General features: G+C 44.0%; 1 protein-coding gene across 1 annotated transcript in view; it reads left to right on the top strand.

Annotated features, from left to right (window-relative positions):
- The first annotated feature begins 1,586 nt into the window (after positions 1-1,586).
- The window catches only part of GJA10 (gap junction protein alpha 10), a 36,712-nt gene continuing 19,428 nt past the window's right edge, over positions 1,587-18,870 (top strand). The window contains exon 1 of the mRNA XM_078647717.1: positions 1,587-3,137. Coding sequence (XP_078503843.1) covers positions 1,587-3,137 — 1,551 coding nt within the window. The remainder of the gene's footprint in view (positions 3,138-18,870) is intronic.

Below are 18,870 nucleotides of genomic sequence, written 5' to 3'. Positions count from 1 at the left end.
TTGGTCAGCGGATGTTCCTTTACAAAGGAAACGGTGGGTTACAGGATCTTTAGTTTCACTTTGTAGCAAATTCTTTGAGCTTTGCACTTAATTGAAACTTAAATTGCCGGCTGTGTACTAGTGACGTTACACCATATTTCCGTGTTCATTTGGGCGGGTACTAAAGTGCTGATGGGCTCATTCAAGGAGCGGGAAAATTGTCCCAGACGATAGAGGGGCGAAGCTGGCAGAGAGCTGGTTTGAACCTGTTGTGGAATTCCCGGCTGATGTGAATGCACCTTCATGTGGCGCACACACCCAACGTGGGTTCAAGAGGGCAAGACCCATGTCTGATTTTCAGGATGTTGACATAAGATAAATGTAAAGTGTCAAAAAACGAGTAAATTTGCTCATGTAAAAGTACTCCTACGATGGATGCAGGTTTACTACAGTTTGGAGTTTACGAGCATTTCCTATAGTAAGCCTGGAAGCATCTGAGTACTACTGGGAATATCTGTAAAATGTCCTCAGGCTCCTATTTCCCCAGTACATAATTGTATCTGTGCATTTCATTTTTTGTTCTCCACTGGCAAAAAAAAAATACCCATTGAAACACCCCCTCCCCCCTAACATCGTCTCCAAGTTTGGAGGTGATCTGTTTTGTTTGCCTTCTCATCTTGGAAGGACAATTACCCTAACTCTGTGCTGGAGTCAACTTCTAACGATTTCCAGGGTGACAAATGGTCGGATTAAAGTTTGTGAATGTTCACAAATTTGCAAGTTTGAGGGCATTCACAAAGTAAAAAAAAAACCAGTGAATCCTTGTTCTGCCCACTTCTAAGATCTTGGGTGGAACTTACTGCTGTGCATTTTTCCACACTTGTGATCCAGAAACATGGAATAGAAAACCCATTTACACATGCGAGGATTCTTTTCTTGAATTCCTGACTGGTTTAATGAAGGCTTTTCTGGCTGTAAATATAACTTTAAATACCTTTATGAATCGAGTAAATGAATCTAATTGAACTCGTGGTCAGATCTCATGGGATGGATGTGGTCCCCTGAAACCTAGGATGGACACCACTGGCGTTGGGACGGCTGGTGACATAACTATTGTGATGTGTAAATAACATAACCTTTTTTTGCATGCAGTTACAAGAGCAGCTGCCAAAAAAATAAAAATAAAAATATTTTTTATTGTTTTAGCCCTCATCAGAGATCCACAATATAAAATTACAATAAGTACAGATGATACAATTATTTATAAATTTGACATTTTAAAACAGTGGTAGAAAAGCTTTAAAAATGTAGACAAATGATAGCATACACATTTATTTTGTGGGACTCTGATTAGCTTGACCAGATTATTAGTTCTAAAAATATTACATTTAATACATATAGGTGTTATAAAGCGGCTACAGGCTTCAACCGGGAGTTTATTTGGACTGCTGCCACCACCAATTGTGTTTTGTCAAGGAAGGTGTAAGGTCATCCATTTTCTTAATGAAGTACATTTAGTAATGTCTTGTGGAAGTCATTGTTGATGTCTGCCGTCCATTGTGACTAAAGCGCATGCATTATTGTTTTACAGAAATGAACCTCTGAAAATGGGGGACTGGAACCTCCTGGGCAGCATTCTTGAAGAGGTCCACGTTCATTCGACCATCGTGGGCAAAATCTGGCTTACGATCCTCTTCATATTCAGGATGCTGGTCCTGGGGGTAGCGGCCGAGGATGTATGGGATGACGAGCAAACTGATTTTGTCTGCAACACCGAGCAGCCCGGCTGCAGGAATGTCTGCTATGACAGAGCTTTTCCCATTTCACTCATTCGCTACTGGGTTTTGCAGGTCATATTTGTGTCCTCGCCATCCCTGGTGTACATGGGCCATGCGCTTTATAGACTTCGAGCTCTCGAGAAAGAGAGGCAGAGGAAGAGGGCCCATCTACGGGCAGAGTTGGAGTTGGAACCCATCTTGGAAGAGCAAAGGCGCATAGAGAGGCAGCTCAGGAAGCTGGAAGAGCAAAAAAAACTGAACAAGGCCCCTCTAAGAGGGTCCCTACTGCGCACATATGTCTTGCATATCTTAACAAGATCTGTCTTCGAGGTTGGGTTTGTTGCTGGCCAATACGCACTGTACGGGTTCAAACTGGATGCTCTCTACAAATGTGTCCGCTTCCCATGCCCGAACTCAGTGGACTGCTATGTGTCCCGGCCCACCGAGAAGACCATCTTCATGATCTTCATGCACAGCATTGCGGTAGTCTCCCTCTTCTTAAACATTCTAGAATTCTTTCACTTGGGAATAAGGAAGATAAGGCAAGCACTGTATGAGAGGCCACAGAGCGAATTGACCGAAGACGACATAAGCATCTGCAAATCCAAGAAAAACTCAATGATTCAGCATGTTTGTGTCATGGGCAACTCATCCCCACAAAAGACCATCCCTTTGTCTCCCACCAGCTACTGTCCGCCAATGGACCAAGGCGGTCTGCCCGCTTATCTGCCCCCAACGCAAGGCTTTAAAGTGATTCAGGGAACTGGTGAGCAAGGTCAGTATGGAAATGGGCTCGGCCACGATAGAAAGCTGTTCAGTGGGGACCAGAACAATAGCAATCAACCGCAAGGTCAGCCCCACCTTCACGGCAAGCATGAACAGGGCTTAGGCCGTAGGCTCCACAACCCTAATGAACGCTACCATGGGCAGCTCAGGGAGCAGTCTCTGCCTGCCCTCCAAAATCGCCATCTGTCCTCCAGCAGCGAAGACTCTCACAACAAGACCCAGCAGACGAGCCTGGGCTCAAAAAGCTGCCTCAAGAGTGAACAGTCCCTTGACCAACCAAAATCGAACCCAGCCCACCCCTACAAGTCATGCTTGCACTCCAGCCACGTGGAGATATCCTCTGCCCTGCGAAAGTACAGCCGAGTAAGCAGCTGCAAAGACTTGGAGGAAAGTCGCCGGGACTCACTGGACAGCGCACTTACTGGTCATGCCCCACGGAAAACCAGTTTCATGTCGCGAGTCCTGTCGGATGGTAAGCTGGCCAGTGACCCCGAGAGCCCAGACTCCAGGAACGGCTCTGGGTCTGAAATTAAGAGGCGAGAAGAGAGTCCTCCAGGCACACCGCCACCCGCCCCCGGACGCAGATTATCGATGGCAAGTAAAGCTTGGCAGTCTAAGCCTAGCCCTCTTTATAGGCTCCTTGTGTAGCAGCAGAGTGGGCTTCTCCCATTACTTTACAGTAACCACATTACAGTTGAGTATCCCTTATATATAGTTGTGATCTAGCAGGTTGGAATAAGATGCTGCTGTAGTTGGGTTATTTGCCACAAAATCACACTCAAACCATATAGAAGCCAATGTGTAAAGCAGTCAGACTAGTAGAGTGGTGCTTCGTTAAATCAGTTACTTTGGGGCATACAAGCAAGGCAGACCTATACTTTGTAGCCATTTACCTTTTGCTTTGACAGTATGTGAGTCATTCCTTATCTCAGTTCACATACTCCTAGTCTATTCTCTTTATCCAGCTATTAGCAGCAGGCTTGTTGGAAATTGTTGCGGGGTCCCGGGATAAAATCTTTGCAGCGGCCCACTCTGGTTTGTAATGTTTGGCACAAGATGTTCACTGGGGATAAAAATAAAACCAGAGCATTTGGCAATACCTTGTGTTGTTGCTGCATAAGGTATAATATGCCATCACATCTCAGGCCTGCTTTTTTTTAAAAATCACATGATCACATTTTTTAACCGGAGTACACAGCTCCAAAAAGCGTGGAGCCCAGGGCCCCAAAAAAGCGCAAAGCCTAGGGCAAATAGTCCCAGCTGTACTCCCCTTCTGACTGCCCTAATAAAGAAGCACAACTGGATGCATACCACGAAAATTGTGTTTCTAAGGAGAAGCAGCCTCATCCATGGCACACTGAGACATTGCTTTGGGAACAGGGAGTGGTGGAAACCTATTGCAGTGATTTTCTACATCTCACCAGTGTAGTCAACATTTCAGACAGGGTGTGCTTTCTTTCCTTCCCTCTCAGTGGTTGATGGGGGCGCTTTATATTGTACTAGTGAGAAAGAAGGAGCTACAGATCAATACCAAATTATTGTAGTTTAGACATTGAGTGCAATTGAGGGAAACATGAACAGCTGCTCCCAGAATGCATCACGTTAATAAACGATATCCCAGACTGGACCACGTTGTCCCTTACGACACTTATCTGGCAGCCTCACCTCATGCTTTTTCCCACCACCAAAAAGCTCTGACAAAATCAGTCCTTTTTGAAGTTTTTTATTTTATTGTCAATGGTGTTTTTTCCACTTCAGTAAAACACACCTCGGGCCATATTATCAAGAAAGGGCGATACATTATCGCCGCTTTTATCGGCAGGAAACTGCCGCTACAGTGGCGATAATGGGCTTGATAATATGCACTTGTGAATTCCCATAGAAGCCCAGGTTAACACCAGAACCTGGGCTTCTATGGGAATTCACAAGGCATATTATCAAGCACATTATCACCGCTTTAGCGGCAGTTTCCTGCCGATAAAAGCGGCGATAATGTATCGCCAAATGCGTATTACATTGACAGTAGCAATGGAAACTTCCATCCCACAAAAGACCAGATAAAGCACAAACATTAACAATGCCAGATGGCCTCTTGCACACAGCACAGGCAACAACAGATGAAACTCTTCTTACACAGCACACAGGATAGCCAGTGCTTAGGTAGCAGCAGTGCAAACCATTCACATGCAGATAAACAGCCATAGATAGCACAGGCAGCTGCAGTGCAATCGACACAAACAGAACAGGTGCAGCAGAGACAACAACAATGAAAACTCCCCTCATACACAGAATTGGTACTACACATGCTGCAGCAGGACAAGAGCCCTTCTCCAACACACAAGAAGGACAGCATAGGCAGCAGCCTGACAGACCACAGGGTATTCCAGGGGCGCCTTTTGTCCCCTAGACCCAAATCTTATCTCTTGACAATGTCACAGTGTTGCTGCTTGGTTTATATTGTGGCCCCACCATCTGCCTGACATGCTCCCTGACATTAAGGTTACCGGGAGACTCCCTGTCCCCAAAGGTGTGGTATCACTGCCCTCCTTTCTGGAAGTAGTTGTCCTGGTTCACTTCCACTGGTCCAGTTCAACTAACCCAGCTGAAAAAACACAAGGGCTGAAAGACTGCGTCATTATAGAAATGTAGCCACTGTGGGGTGCACCAATTGCCACATTGTATTGTTCACGCATCTGTGATTTTAAAGAAAGACACAGGGAAGGGATCTCTTAACCTGGGGAGTGTGAAGTTGAAAAACATTTTTTGCAACATTTGGGAACTTTATAGGAAATCTTCCCAACTTTGAAAAAGTTGCTAAATTTCACGCTTAGCTACATTTGCATGAAATCATAAACTTTATGGCAATGTATGATGCAAAAGGTAAACCTGCAGAGAAAAACACGTGCATTCATTTAAAATTGCGAATAGAAAAACTCAACAAAAAGTAAATCTTGCACAGAAAAAGTATGCATGCATTTTCCAATTTGGGTGGCTTGAATCGGAGTGAAAATATTGTGATAATGCAGTAAAAGGATCTCACAATGTTAGAAAAACTTGGCAAAGTTAAAGTTAAACCGAGAAACCTCATTAAACTTGTAAAGGGTGGAAATCAGGAAACTTGCAAAATGTCTCTGTCAGAAAAAAAAGCTTTGCACACCTTACACTAAATGTGCATCCGGAGGCTGTCTTATTCACAAAGAAAATAATTTACGGTACAGTACCTGTATCCACCCTCTAGAAAACAAACATATTAAGTCTTCCTCATTTAGGCTATTATAATGTTTAATGCCAGAAGTACAGATGCACCCTGGCATCTGTGTAGTTAGTTTAAATAACTTTTATTAGTTTAATTAATTAGACCTTAGTTCAACAGTGACAGGCATATATAATGCAGATCATCAATGATGTGCACTAGATATACAGTGATTTGCTTAAAAAAGGTACACAGATAATTATAATAAAGAGATCAAAATATAGGCTAAAAAGGAGAAAACCCAGATAACTATAATTTACAGATTAAAGGTGATATCAATATATCTAGTATGACATGTATCCACAAGCATTCAAGCATATTCCAACTGCAGTATATTTCATTCATATCTTAGATGTACAAAAATGAGTATAATAAAACTATAATATAGCATTGCATCAATTGCCTTACCACCATGCAATTGCGACACATGAGCAAAACTGTTATCAACAGCCATGCTACGATGTCACAATAACGTTCCCGTTGCTCCTTACCGGCTGCTCTCTATGGAGAGCGCCATTACATTTGGTACGGACAATTTTGACATATTGCAATAAATAGGGAGAAAAGTATTACTTTTATTTTAAAAATGTAGAGAGACAAATGAAGTAAACTATTTCCCCCCAATGTGGCATATGTCCATTGAAAGTCAATGGCACAGTAAGAGTAACTGCACAGGTCACTCTTAACTGCTACTAGTGGTTTTATCTACATTTATAAAAATAGCAAGGATGGGCAGGATTTGCATACAAAAAGCAGCTGATTTTCAGAACACTGATGAGAGTAACACATTTGGTGACATAAATTGTGTCAGTCGTACCTAAGAGCTACTTATATTTTCGAAATGGTAGTTCTTTCTTACAGAAAAATTTAAATTTATAAAAGGCACATATGAATTAATAATCACATTTCTTAATGACCCCGAATGCATTCCTATTCTTTATGTCCCAGATTTACTAAATCATTGCGGCTGGGATATATCATAAGTGGCAAAAAGCCAGCCCAAAGTGTTGTTGGGGGATTTAATTTCCAACGTAAATCAAGATTTGCTTGTGAGACAAAGCAAAACACCGCTATGCACTACTCTGTGCTACTTTTCATCAAGGGTGCATACCCTGGATGTTGCATGGGCATTTTTATGGATCCATCTATGGGTTTTGACTCAAATCCATGTCTACTTACATTTGTATGAAAAAAACAATGGGGGGGAGGTAGAGTATAGATGTAGGATTCTTACTCCACGGGCACTGCTACATAAACAAAAAGAATCCTACTCACAGTGAAGGGGACGGTGAGTATGCCACAAGTGTGGGGACACTCAGTGTTGTATTAAATACCCCTCACACACCAACAGGCCCCTTGGTGTCATGCTTCATCATAGGGGTCTTCGCATCCCTCTAAAGGGATGCGGCGTGCTGCGACCTACGACTACGCGGGAGCACTTTAAGTTGGACTATGTGTGGTGTGTGTGATGCAAGTGAAGGGGTAGTGATAGTTAAATGTGAGTGGTGGGGTTGGTGAAGGTTAAAAAGTACCTGGCTCGTGGGTGTTGAGAAAAACTTTATTCATAACCCCGGGCTGGCACTGTTAAAAAGGTGCAGGGTGAGGTAATCAACTGTTGTCACTATGAACAGTACCTCTGGTGTGCGTCAACATGTTTCGGAGCTAGTGCTCCTTCTTCAGGACGGGGGCACAACTTCCCACCTTACTCACGTATTTCTAACAAATGTGTATTTTACAGAAAAGTGCAGGACTATATACAGTGAATTTATACTAAATATAGGCTATAGTGTGCCTACAGCGGATTATTGTGACCATGCACTTGCATGACTCATTTTGTAGTGATGGCTTGCTTCATGAGCATTTCTGAACGTCAGGGGATGATTGCTAAATATGCAGTTAACTCGGGACAGAATGTGTCTCCGTGCTCCCCTCACGCTGCTCCGCTGGACATAGTGACAACAGTTGATTACCTCACCCTGCACCTTTTTAACAGTGCCAGCCCGGGGTTATGAATAAAGTTTTTCTCAACACCCACGAGCCAGGTACTTTTTAACCTTCACCAACCCCACCACTCACATTTAACTATCACTACCCCTTCACTACCCCTTCACTTGCATCACACACACCACACATAGTCCAACTTAAAGTGCTCCCGCGTAGTCGTAGGTCGCAGCACGCCGCATCCCGTTAGAGGGATGCGAAGACCCCTATGATGAAGCATGACACCAAGGGGCCTGTTGGTGTGTGAGGGGTATTTAATACAACACTGAGTGTCCCCACACTTGTGGCATACTCACCGTCCCCTTCACTGTGAGTAGGATTCTTTTTGTTTACTTACATTTGTAAACAGGCAAAAATGACACCTCCTCGAATTAGGCGTAACAGTGGAGCTACTTTTAAAAGTCTCCACTTTTTCCAACATTGCATGTGCACAGCAGTGCACACTGTGGCAAAGGTAGTAAAGCATAGCTTTTTAGTACAAAGCCTATGTTTGACTGAACAAATACAACCGTGCACTATGGTGCAAGGTTGTATGTGTGTAAGTGCATGACAGCCTAAAGTGACAGACACAGGGGGAGAAGAAAACACAATATTTGACATGGTGCTGTTCTGCTCTCTCCCTGTCACACAACACAGCGCAGCAACTTTGGTTGTTGTGCAACAAGTTTGTAAATCTGCCTACATATTTTTTGTTCACTATGCAATCACACAGAAGACCAACCATTCTCAAAATAGTTTTTCCCTCAACAGACAGTCATCTCAACCTCTAGGACAGGTCCTCTCTCAATGGAAACACAAGCAATCTTAGAAATGATTTTGCTATCTTGGGCATTACCCATAGCTCCAGTGTGAGCCCCAGTGACACAGCAAGCGACGGCACCCATGCCTGTCCCTACTCGTGATACTTAGGGTCTCCAACAGAAAAAACAAAAAACTGGTGCAATGCTTGAAGTAGTCTTAAATAATGGTTATTACTCTGGACTCATCTCAAATCATTGTTTTGTTGCCAACTCTGTAATTATAGAAAATGACCAACAATATCTTTGTTTAAAAAATTGGGATGCCTACCAACCACCTAGCTGGGTAGAGACAAAAATACACTTTTGTCCATTAAGATATTTGGAAAGTAATTAAAATTAAAAGCTCCAAGAAATGAAATGAATGAAATGAAAAATTATATTTGTATAGCGCGTAAACTACCCGGAGGCCTTGCAGAGCTTTAGACTGATTACTGTGGCGAGCCACCGGGAGGATTAACACGCTTTTGCAAACAGATGAGTTTTCAAGGCTTTTCTGAATGCCATCCGGTTGGTATTCTCTCTAAGAGCCAGGGGAAGAGAGTTCCAAAGCCTCGCGGCAGTGTGGGAGAAAGAATGGCCGCCCCACCGGGCTTTGTTGATTTTAGTTGTGGTCGCTAGATGCAGTGACCCAGAGCGAAGGGCTCTGGAAGGGGCGTAGGGCACAACTGTGGGAAACAGGATGGCAGGGCCTGTTCGGTGGAAGGATTTGTGCACAATGCACATGGCCTTGAACTGTGCTCTAGCAGCCACTGGAAGCCAATGAAGGTCTTTTAGGGCTTTCTTGGCTGACTGCCAACGGGGGATGTTGAACAGTAATCGAGCGGCACAGTTTTGCGTGACTTGAAGCCTGTAGGTCACTGCTGCCGGGGCTCCTAGATATAAAGCATTTCCATAATCCAGGCGGGAGAGTATCAGGGCCTGAACCATGACTCTCCTCGCCTGGAAAGGAAGCAGAGGGAGCACTTTGCGGAGCATTTTCATTAGGCCAACACACGTGGAGGCTGTTTTGGTGGCTTGGACCGAAAAGTCTAGCGCTTTATCAAGCCAAATACCGAGAGATCTTCCAATATGAAAATTCTGTAGTATCTCTGATATCAGCTGAAATTAACCTGCGTCTAGGTTTTGTCACGTGGTAGAGGACTTGGCCCATGGGCTTTGTTCTCCACATGATACTCCTTGGTACCTTGATAACACCTTGCAGAGCACAGTCACTAGTATATATTCCTGTATTTCGCAGTCCCAGACTCCCTCTTGCAGTCTTTCTGGCCAGGTTAGGAAGAAATATAAACAGATGAGGGGGGTAGTCTTAGAGCAGTAGGCAAAGAAAGTGGGTTACTCTATGACACGGGTGGATGATGTTAATGGGAGTGGGGGGCATCGTCCTACCACCCTGGGGAGAAACAAAAGGATAAGAAGAACCAAGAGCAGCTACAATAAATTGTGCTAGCTGCTCGATTATAAAGCTGTGTAAATCTGTGTCTTTGTTTGGGGGGAGCGTCATGGCCCGGGGCCCTCCTTATCTGTTGGCTGGGTGAGGAAAACCTTGCCATGGAAGCATAAGCCAGGGCAGTGACGACTCACTGGTGGGCATGGTGTATGTTACTGCAGGGAACAGATTTTCCATGTGGGCATTGTTTACATGGCCCAGGGCGGGTCTGGAAGACAGCCATTAACACCTTCGGTGCGGGGCTGTTTCCCCCCCGCTGTGCTGGGGGTGGGGGGTGGGCGCGTACAACGCCCCGGTGCTCATGACGAGGTCAGCTCGTCATGAGCCACGGTGCTCCGGTGCTCATGACGAGCTGAGCTCGTCATGGCCACACCCGTTCCCATGGAACGCTCAGCACAGCAGGGGAATCAGCCCAGCATGCGAGCGTTCCACGGAACGGGCGCGGTCATGACAAGCTCAGCTCGTTATGAGCACCGGAGCGCTGTGGCTCATGACGAGCTGACCTCGGTATGAGCACCCAATGCGTTAATCTCAATAGCCAGGGGGCGGGGAAGGCTGGTTGGGACAAGGTAGGAGTGGGCATGCCGGTGATATATGCCGCCTTAACTTCCACTCAGCAACTCCTGTTGATAATCTTCAAATAGGTGGGCTGGTGCATGGGAGTGGAGTCCAGCAGCTTCCTTTGAGGTTGAGTTACGTGTGGGATCTTCAGCACACGAGGCGCACCTGGCCGGTCGTTTCAGCCTCTCAGAGCTCCTACTCTCTCCCCTTCATGAGGCTTTCCTCCCACCCTGTCTTGTAACTCGCTATCCCGCTGTCTTCCTCCATCTGACATTTTATTCCCTCTCACTTGCATACACTATGCTTTTTATTTTCTTGTACTGTTATGTAGCGCGGGCTCTACCCGAAGGTATTGGAGCGCTTTACATGAGAACCAGTCATATTTTCCTATTTCGACATTGGTAGGGCCCGCTCCTGCACGAGCCGCCACCCACAGAGCTTCACATTATAATTACAGACTGATGTTAGCCTGCTTTTGGCTGCCATGCATGGCTCAGTACGACTATCCGTGCCTCAGCACAAAGAAGGGGGGCATTCATGTGCACCCCCCCAGAAGAAATAACGCTTCATTATATATTAGAGTAAATATAAAGTTTCTTAGGTCTGCTGCTACTTTAGCAACCTAGCAGTGAACTCCGTGTCCTCAATACAGCCCCCTCTCTGCACCTTAGGTATGAATTGTGGTGTTCTCATTCCTTCTCACACTCCCTCTCTGGATGGAGCCATTACAGGCTGGCAGTAGCGGCTGTCACCAGAGGGCCCCTGGGCACCGCCCACATCATTTTATCAAGTTATGTGGATGGTAATTGCAAAGAGCAATTACCATTTACATGAATAAAAAAAAAATAATAGATTGCCCGTACCGGGTGCTGTTTAAGTGCCTGGCTGCCTCTTGCACTTGCTGTGATGAGCGAGGCACTTTCGAGTCAGACGCATGCTCTAGTGAGCATGTGTCCATCAGCATTTCCGTCTTCTACAAAAAAAACCCTATGCAGGCTAAAGGCTGACCTTGCGCTAGCCCTGGCCTGCAATGATCAGGGGTCTGAAGAGACCTCATATTCATGCCACCAGCAGTGCCCTATTTACAAGCAGTCCCGGGCATCTGTGGATAAGCGCTGTATTCTTGGGACTGCCTGTCAATCACTTTCACAGGCTGCAAGCAACACCCTTTCTCAACATGTCACGGGTGACGTGTTGGGAAAGCGCGTTGCTTGCAGCCCGTGAAGTATTGCAGGCATGTGAATCAAGGTCACAGAGTCATGAGACCAGTGGCGGCTGCAGTGGGAGTGCTGCGGGGCAGGGCAGGGGCAGGATGGGGGTAGTGGAGTCAGACATACGAAGGCCAGGAGTCAAGTACGTAAATCTATACTAATATAATAAAGAGAGAGCCCAAAACTTTGAGGCGGGTAATCTCAGGAACCACAGCACCAATCACAACACCCAATAAAGCGTTGGAAAGGGCAGTTGCAGCAGAAGGACATAGGCTATGCAGACGCCCACCATATACATTTAAAAGGTAAAAGAACCGTGCCAGCAAAGTAGTCCCTTGTGGGCGTGTCTGCGTTGTGCTGTGGGCCTGTGCTGGGGGCGTGACAAACGCTGGGGGCGTGCGGTACATTCCGCCCTTTATGCCATGTCTCATATCGTGTGCTGTGGGTGTGTGCTGGGGGCGTGGGCGTGTGCGAGGCGCGGGATTATGGGAAAAAAAGCGAGCGTTGTGCCCAATATTTCATTGTTTTTTCTTCCCAGGTTCTGTACATTCCAGCTCCGGGTGTCCACCCTGCTCCCTTTAAATACCCCTGCACCCCAGAATCATAACCCACCCTTACTCCTTAAAATACCCCAACACCCTTAAACACTAACCCATCTTAACCCTATAAATATACCCTGTACCCCAAAACCCAAACCTATCCCTAAACCCTAAAAATATCCCTGTACCCCAAAACCCAAACCTAGCCCTGAACCCTATAAATACCCCTGTACCTCAAAACTCAAACCTACCTCTGAACCCTAAAAATACCCCTGTACCCCAAAACCTAGCCCTGAACCCTAAAAATACCCCTGTACCCCAAAACCCAAACCTACCCCTGAACCCTAAAATATCCCTGTACCCCAAAACCCAAACTTAGCCCTGAACCCTTAAAATACCCCTGTACCCCAAAACCCAAACCTACCCCTGAACCCTAAAAATACCCCTGTACCCCAAAACCAAAACCTAGCCCTGAACCATAAAAATAACCCTGTACCCCAAAACCCAAACCTACCCCATAACCCTAAAATACCCCTGTACCCCAAAACCCAAACCTAGCCCTGAACCATAAAAATACCCCTGTACCCCAAAACCCAAACCTAGCCCTGAACCCTTAAAATACCCCTGTACCCCAAAACCCAAATCTACCCCTGAACCCTAAAAATAATATACCCATACTTACCTTATCCAAACATTAGAAAAAAAACATGCTTTTACCATTCATGCATTTACAATGAATTTCGTTGTAAATGTATGCGCGGTAAAAGCATATAAAATGTAATGCCATGCGTTATAATGGTATTGCGGAGTCATGGTACTTTCGTAATGATAGGAGTAATGGTATGGAGAAAGAAAGTTGCGGAATAGTGGGTGTTTACCCTCCCCCGGCAAGTACATTGGTGGCACGGTGGCCCACATCTCCAGCAACATACTCATATTTTTTCACCACCGATTTGAAAAATGCACAGGTCTCTCTCATTGATGGCTAGCACCAACATACACTTTTAGACACACCTCCCGCCCCAAGTTCTAGAATTGCTAACTTTAGAGCTGGGGAGCTACGTTCGAATGTCGGCATCAGCTCAACATCCTGTGATTCCAGGCAAATCGTTTTGTCTCCCCTTGCCTTCCACAAATGAATGTGTTCTTCTGTAGTGTAAATTGTGCTCATGCCATGTTGTCGAGTTTGCGCTATATAATATTTCAAGGAAAAATAAAGTAGGGAAACTCGAGTTCACACACTACTGAACGCGCACTCTTAAGTGCATCAGCAGTGCACTGTGAATCGGAGCGTTTCACAGGCCTGTCACAGATAAGAAATGCTATCAATACGAAATCCTACAAAACAATATACTACTGGCCGGCAGCAATTCATACCTGGACAACGTCGGGACGGGTTGCTAGTAAATAAATAAAACGATTTACCTTGCGCTCGCTGCATCGCCGAGTTGGCGACGCAGCAAACACAAGGTAAATAGTTTAATTATTTATTTACTTACTTTGCTCCTGGCCGTCGTATGTCGGACTCCACTACCCCCACCCTGCCCCTCCCCGTCGCCCTGCAGCACTCCCACTGCGAGCCGCCACTGCAATGAGACTCTGTGTTCGAGCCGCATGCATGCTGTAAAAAGGTAAACTGTGAATGCTTAGCCGGGGCAGAGTATCTGTTTATGATAATATACATCGGAGGTCAAGGCGGCACGCATGCCGCTCTCAAGCCTCCCATCCTGGCCTGGAGCAGCAGCAGTACACACTGTTGCGGGCCGCTGTGCGTGTTCCAGAGTATGATTTGCAGGTAAGTGGTGCTGGAGGGGGAGGGCGGGGGAGATATGGAGGCCTTCCATCATGCCTACCAGCCTGTGTCTCGTGTTTTTTTTTAGTTTAAAGAGCTTTATTGAAGTAATTAGAAACATAGGTACAATATACAACAATAATCATAAGAAGGTAACAAAGAATTAGCAAACTGAATAAATAATTTAAAGGAATAAATGACCCAGGAATTCAGTCATTAATATAGAAACATTCCAAAAGGGAAAAGCAATAAGAAAGAGTTGTACCTAATAACAAAATAGCATTTTAAATTTTTTGGTTTTCCAGAAAAAGGGGAAACCTAGACTGTGGCTCGTTTTTACTGCTTTTGTAACAATAAAAACAAACCGCAGGCTGGCACAGCAGAATACACACCAGGAGCTCACATATTTAAAAGTGTTCCCTTTGTGTGCTTTTATCATGCAGGCGTTTTACTTTAGTACAGTCAGTTTATTTCACTATATTGAAACACATTTATTAAAACGGTTAATACATGCCTCTCAATATAGGCATATAAACTGATGTTCTAAAGTAAAACACTTGCACATATTAAAAGCAAACAAGAGAGCACTTTTAAACATGTGACTACAGGATGTGTGCATCCTGAACTGACATATTTAAAAATGCTCTAGTCTCTTGTAGGCTTTTAACATGCAGGAGCGTTTCACTTTAGTACATCCGTTTATATCACTATATTGAGAGGCATTTATTAACCGTTTTAATGAATGCCTCTCAATATAGTGCAATAAACTGATATACTAAAGTAAATACTACCACATGTTGAAAGCATACAAAAGGCACCCCTACCCCTCTCAAATTCAACCATCCGCCACTGCAGGATGATAAATGCCCGTTTGATGGTGAGAGATGCAGCCAGTGCCGGCTTTAGGACCCAGCGCCGGGTGGGCAGCTGCGGTTTGCTACAGATGCCTTTAACTCATTGATGTTTCAGAATTCCTTATGTTCCTATCCGATAATAACAATGTCAAGACCACGCAGGTGATTATTGTATCTGCTGGAGAGATCTGATGTTTTGGCTCATCCTAAAGAGGTGTAGAGGGTTAATATGCCTCTGGAAAAGCACAAGTGTGCCATGCAGATCACAGAGTCGTATTTGATATAGATAGCTCAGTGGGTTACCACTTGTCTTGTCACAGCGATCATTTTTGTGTTAGCTGCAGCTCATAAGTAACACTCCTAATATAGCATATTGAGCAATGAGCTAGCATCAAACTGCTGCATGCAAACTGCAGGGCATGGATTTAGAATCTTATAGTTTTCTTCCATAATCCTTAGCTAGTCTAAGGTTAATTAAACAAGCATTTGCAATGCAACCGGTCGTGCCTTTGGCACTCTATATGTGTTTAGCTATGCATCACATTAGCCTGGGTGCTCAACCATCTACTGTTCTTTAACATGGAGGGAAAATAAGCACCAAACTGCGTGAGACACCAGGTATGGGAACACATGGAGAGAAATATTGCCTTTCAGCAAGAAATGTTATAGTCCAAAGCTCTGTTTTTAATATGAAATCAGGGCCTTCGGTGGTCATATAACTGAAAATACAAGATTTGAAAAAAGTATTGTCTACAGGTGCTCATGGAAGACAGTTTCTATGGACTGGAATGTAGAGAATGCTTAAGTGATTCTGGTATTTTACTGACCTCTGCTGGTCTTTTTTTTATCAAGAAAGTTAAATAGAGGCAGCTGCCAGAAAAATAAATAAAAATAAAGTCCCTAAGTAAAAAGCAATTCTGGTATTTTACTGACCTCTGCTAAATGTTTTCTATTAAGACAGTTAAATAGAGGCAGTTTAACAGAAAAAAGTCCCTAAGGGGAAAGAGACAAGTCCTAGGGCTGATCTCCAGAAATGGCTAATGTAATGTTTGCCCTCTTTGATGCCGTCACCTCTTTCAGACAAGAGGGTGTTATTTAGCACCTTACGCACAGAAGGGTGGATATTAGTTACAACTCTGTGCCTGTATATACCGGTTCCCTTAACTCACAGATCTTGCTTTAAGCTTCACTGGCAGGTCTTTAGCGTTAAACATATGTGTGCACAAGTATCTTTAGTAATCTGAAGTCACAAGATAATTTCTCTGCCAAGACTCCTATTAATCAACAACATGCATGCATATCCTGTTTCTACCTGTCAGGAGGAGCTTCTGACTTTGTTGAGCTGCAAAACTCCACTTGGAGAGGCCCTGGTGTGTCTGAATACACAGTTTCTGAGATCAGTGATTCACGTTTGATCAGATCCTGTGCTGGTCTGACTCATACAAATAAACAAATCTCCTATTCTATACCTTTCTTGAGCCCACACAAGCTGAGCTTTCATGTTCATGGGCTACAGCTGCCGACCATGCAGTGCTCAATTAGAAAGAAAAAAAATGGCAGTGCCCTCATTAGAAGGCTATTGCAGTTTATACCAACTACTGCCCCTGCCAGGGCTGCCAATGTCATACCAATACAACTACTGGCCATCGTGCTCTTACATAATCTTACAAGTGTGACAATTAGGATTATTCCTTGCCACTAAAGATATAAAAATGGCTTGGGTAGCAAATTGTAGTCCTTTTTAATACATATATAGTTAATAAACAACTGTTGTTGTGCTCATTTCGAATTTAGACAGATAGCGCCACCATGTGGCAGGCTGTCATAAGTGCTGGTGTTGAAAATTAAGTGCCTGTGCTGAGCACTGGAAACTACAGGCTCAAATTAAGCAGAATGTATGATGGAGAACTGGGTTCAAATCCCAGCCTCTGCTTATCATGTGACAAGCTTAGCGCAAACCTTGCTCAATCACATAAGTTATGTCCTGGACAAAGTTTGCGCCATGTAAAACTGCGTATAATTCTCAATACATTTTTATTAAAGTTTGCTTTCAAATTCATCATTGACGTGTTCTAAGGGAGAGCACCGAATGGCAGATGTATTGGCTCTGGCTGAAGGTAGTCATTCTAGTGCCCAGGGGTACATTATTCTTCTATCATTTACCTGCTGAGACTAGATCACCCAAAGTCAGAAACCAGAATATGTGAATTCTCTTCCCACCCCAGGTAAATGTTTCCAGAAGATGAATTGTGACCAGTATCTACATAGTGCACTTTTTTTGTAAAATGTAAAACAAAATATTGTTACATTTAGATTAAACTACCAATGAAAAACAACACATCTATAGCTGCAATAACAGGGAAAGATAAAGGAAAAACTAACTATAAAGAAATTGTAAACAGAGATTCTCAAACCATACAGATCCGTTTTGCTTTGCTTAGTATCTGATGGGTGTGTGGTGGGTAGTGCATAGATGCATATTAAAACATTGGAATGTTGGGATCTCTATTGAAAACAATGGAGTACTCCGGGCTTTTAATGGCTGGTAGAAGCCAGTAGCTCCAACATTTCAATACTTGACTTTGATCTCAGCCATTGCTGTGAATAAGGCTTCTTGGAGCCCGAGGGGATTTAAGCCCTCTCGGGCTCTGAGAGACATTTGATTTTACTAATTAATTAGAATGTTCAGATATCCTTAGAGTCCGCCATAGTGGGCTTTACTGCAAATTAAATGCCCACCTCCCTGCTCTATAGATGATAACAAACAATCCTGCAAGACGAAAAAGTATTAAAAACAAAATATTGATACAGTGCACACTGGTTACAATGGACACTTATGCACTTGAGTACACCCATACAGGATGGAGAGTAGCGTTAACGCTCCTAGAGGACATAGAAAATATTTGGGAACTTCTGCAAGGACATTGCGGAAGTGTAAAACTCTGAGGCCTTTTAGCTGGAATTCATCAACCAAGGCAAGTAAAGTGATGTTGAAGGAACTATGTTCATCCAGTCTGCAGAGGGGAGTTTACATGAAATCTGACCTTGACAGGGATTTTGGTTATTTCAATCCATCCTGCTTGTGAGAAATGCTTTTCAGGAAGTGTAACTCCTTGCCCCGGTTGATTATCTTGTTGAGTCTCTTACCGTCTCCCATATTCAATGGTTAAACTCGACTATAGGTGCACTGTGGCCATGGCTCCTGTGCGCTTTGTACTGAACTTGTATCATGGTTGATGTTTAATTGGAGAAATGTGTAGTTGCTTGCAATTTCTCTTCTCTGCTGTAGCCATACTGCACTGTACTCAATAAACATTTAATCAAATTACAACTAAAATTGGCTGGAGTTGTTCATTGAAGCATAAACAGAATCGTATAGTTTCTGTTAACTCAGATATTCATAGATTGTAAAAGTGAATTATCAAGAGACCCATCACATTAATTAGTATTCCAATGGCCATACCCTAAATGTTTACTTTGATGTATTCTTTTGCTGCCTTTCCCACTGACCTTTGAAAATACAATAGAAGTCAAGTCATGGAGGGCTTGCCTTAAAATGGCTGACACCCTTCTTGAAGAGACAGTACTGGTTTGTAATTATGTTGTATGAAGTTGTATACCCAGAGGACTAGCACTTACCTTCCCTCTCTCTTCAGCCCACCCATTTAGCCTAAACGGCGGAGGATTCGAACAGTATGTAGATGTCAAAGAGAGACTATGGATAATGGGATCAAGGGTGATGGATGCAAATGGACATCATGAAAAATAAAAGAACAGTTTTATTGTGTCTTCTGAGCAAACACTTTAAATGTCACATACACCAGTGTGCTGTTGGGTGGCATAAGAAGTTTATTAGAAGTTTACTGGCA

This window comes from Lissotriton helveticus, chromosome 6 (genome assembly GCF_964261635.1).
Source record: "Lissotriton helveticus chromosome 6, aLisHel1.1, whole genome shotgun sequence".
NCBI lineage: Eukaryota > Metazoa > Chordata > Amphibia > Caudata > Salamandridae > Lissotriton > Lissotriton helveticus.
The sequence above is the reverse complement of the archived record's forward strand: the minus strand, read 5'-3'. Positions and strand labels throughout refer to the sequence as shown.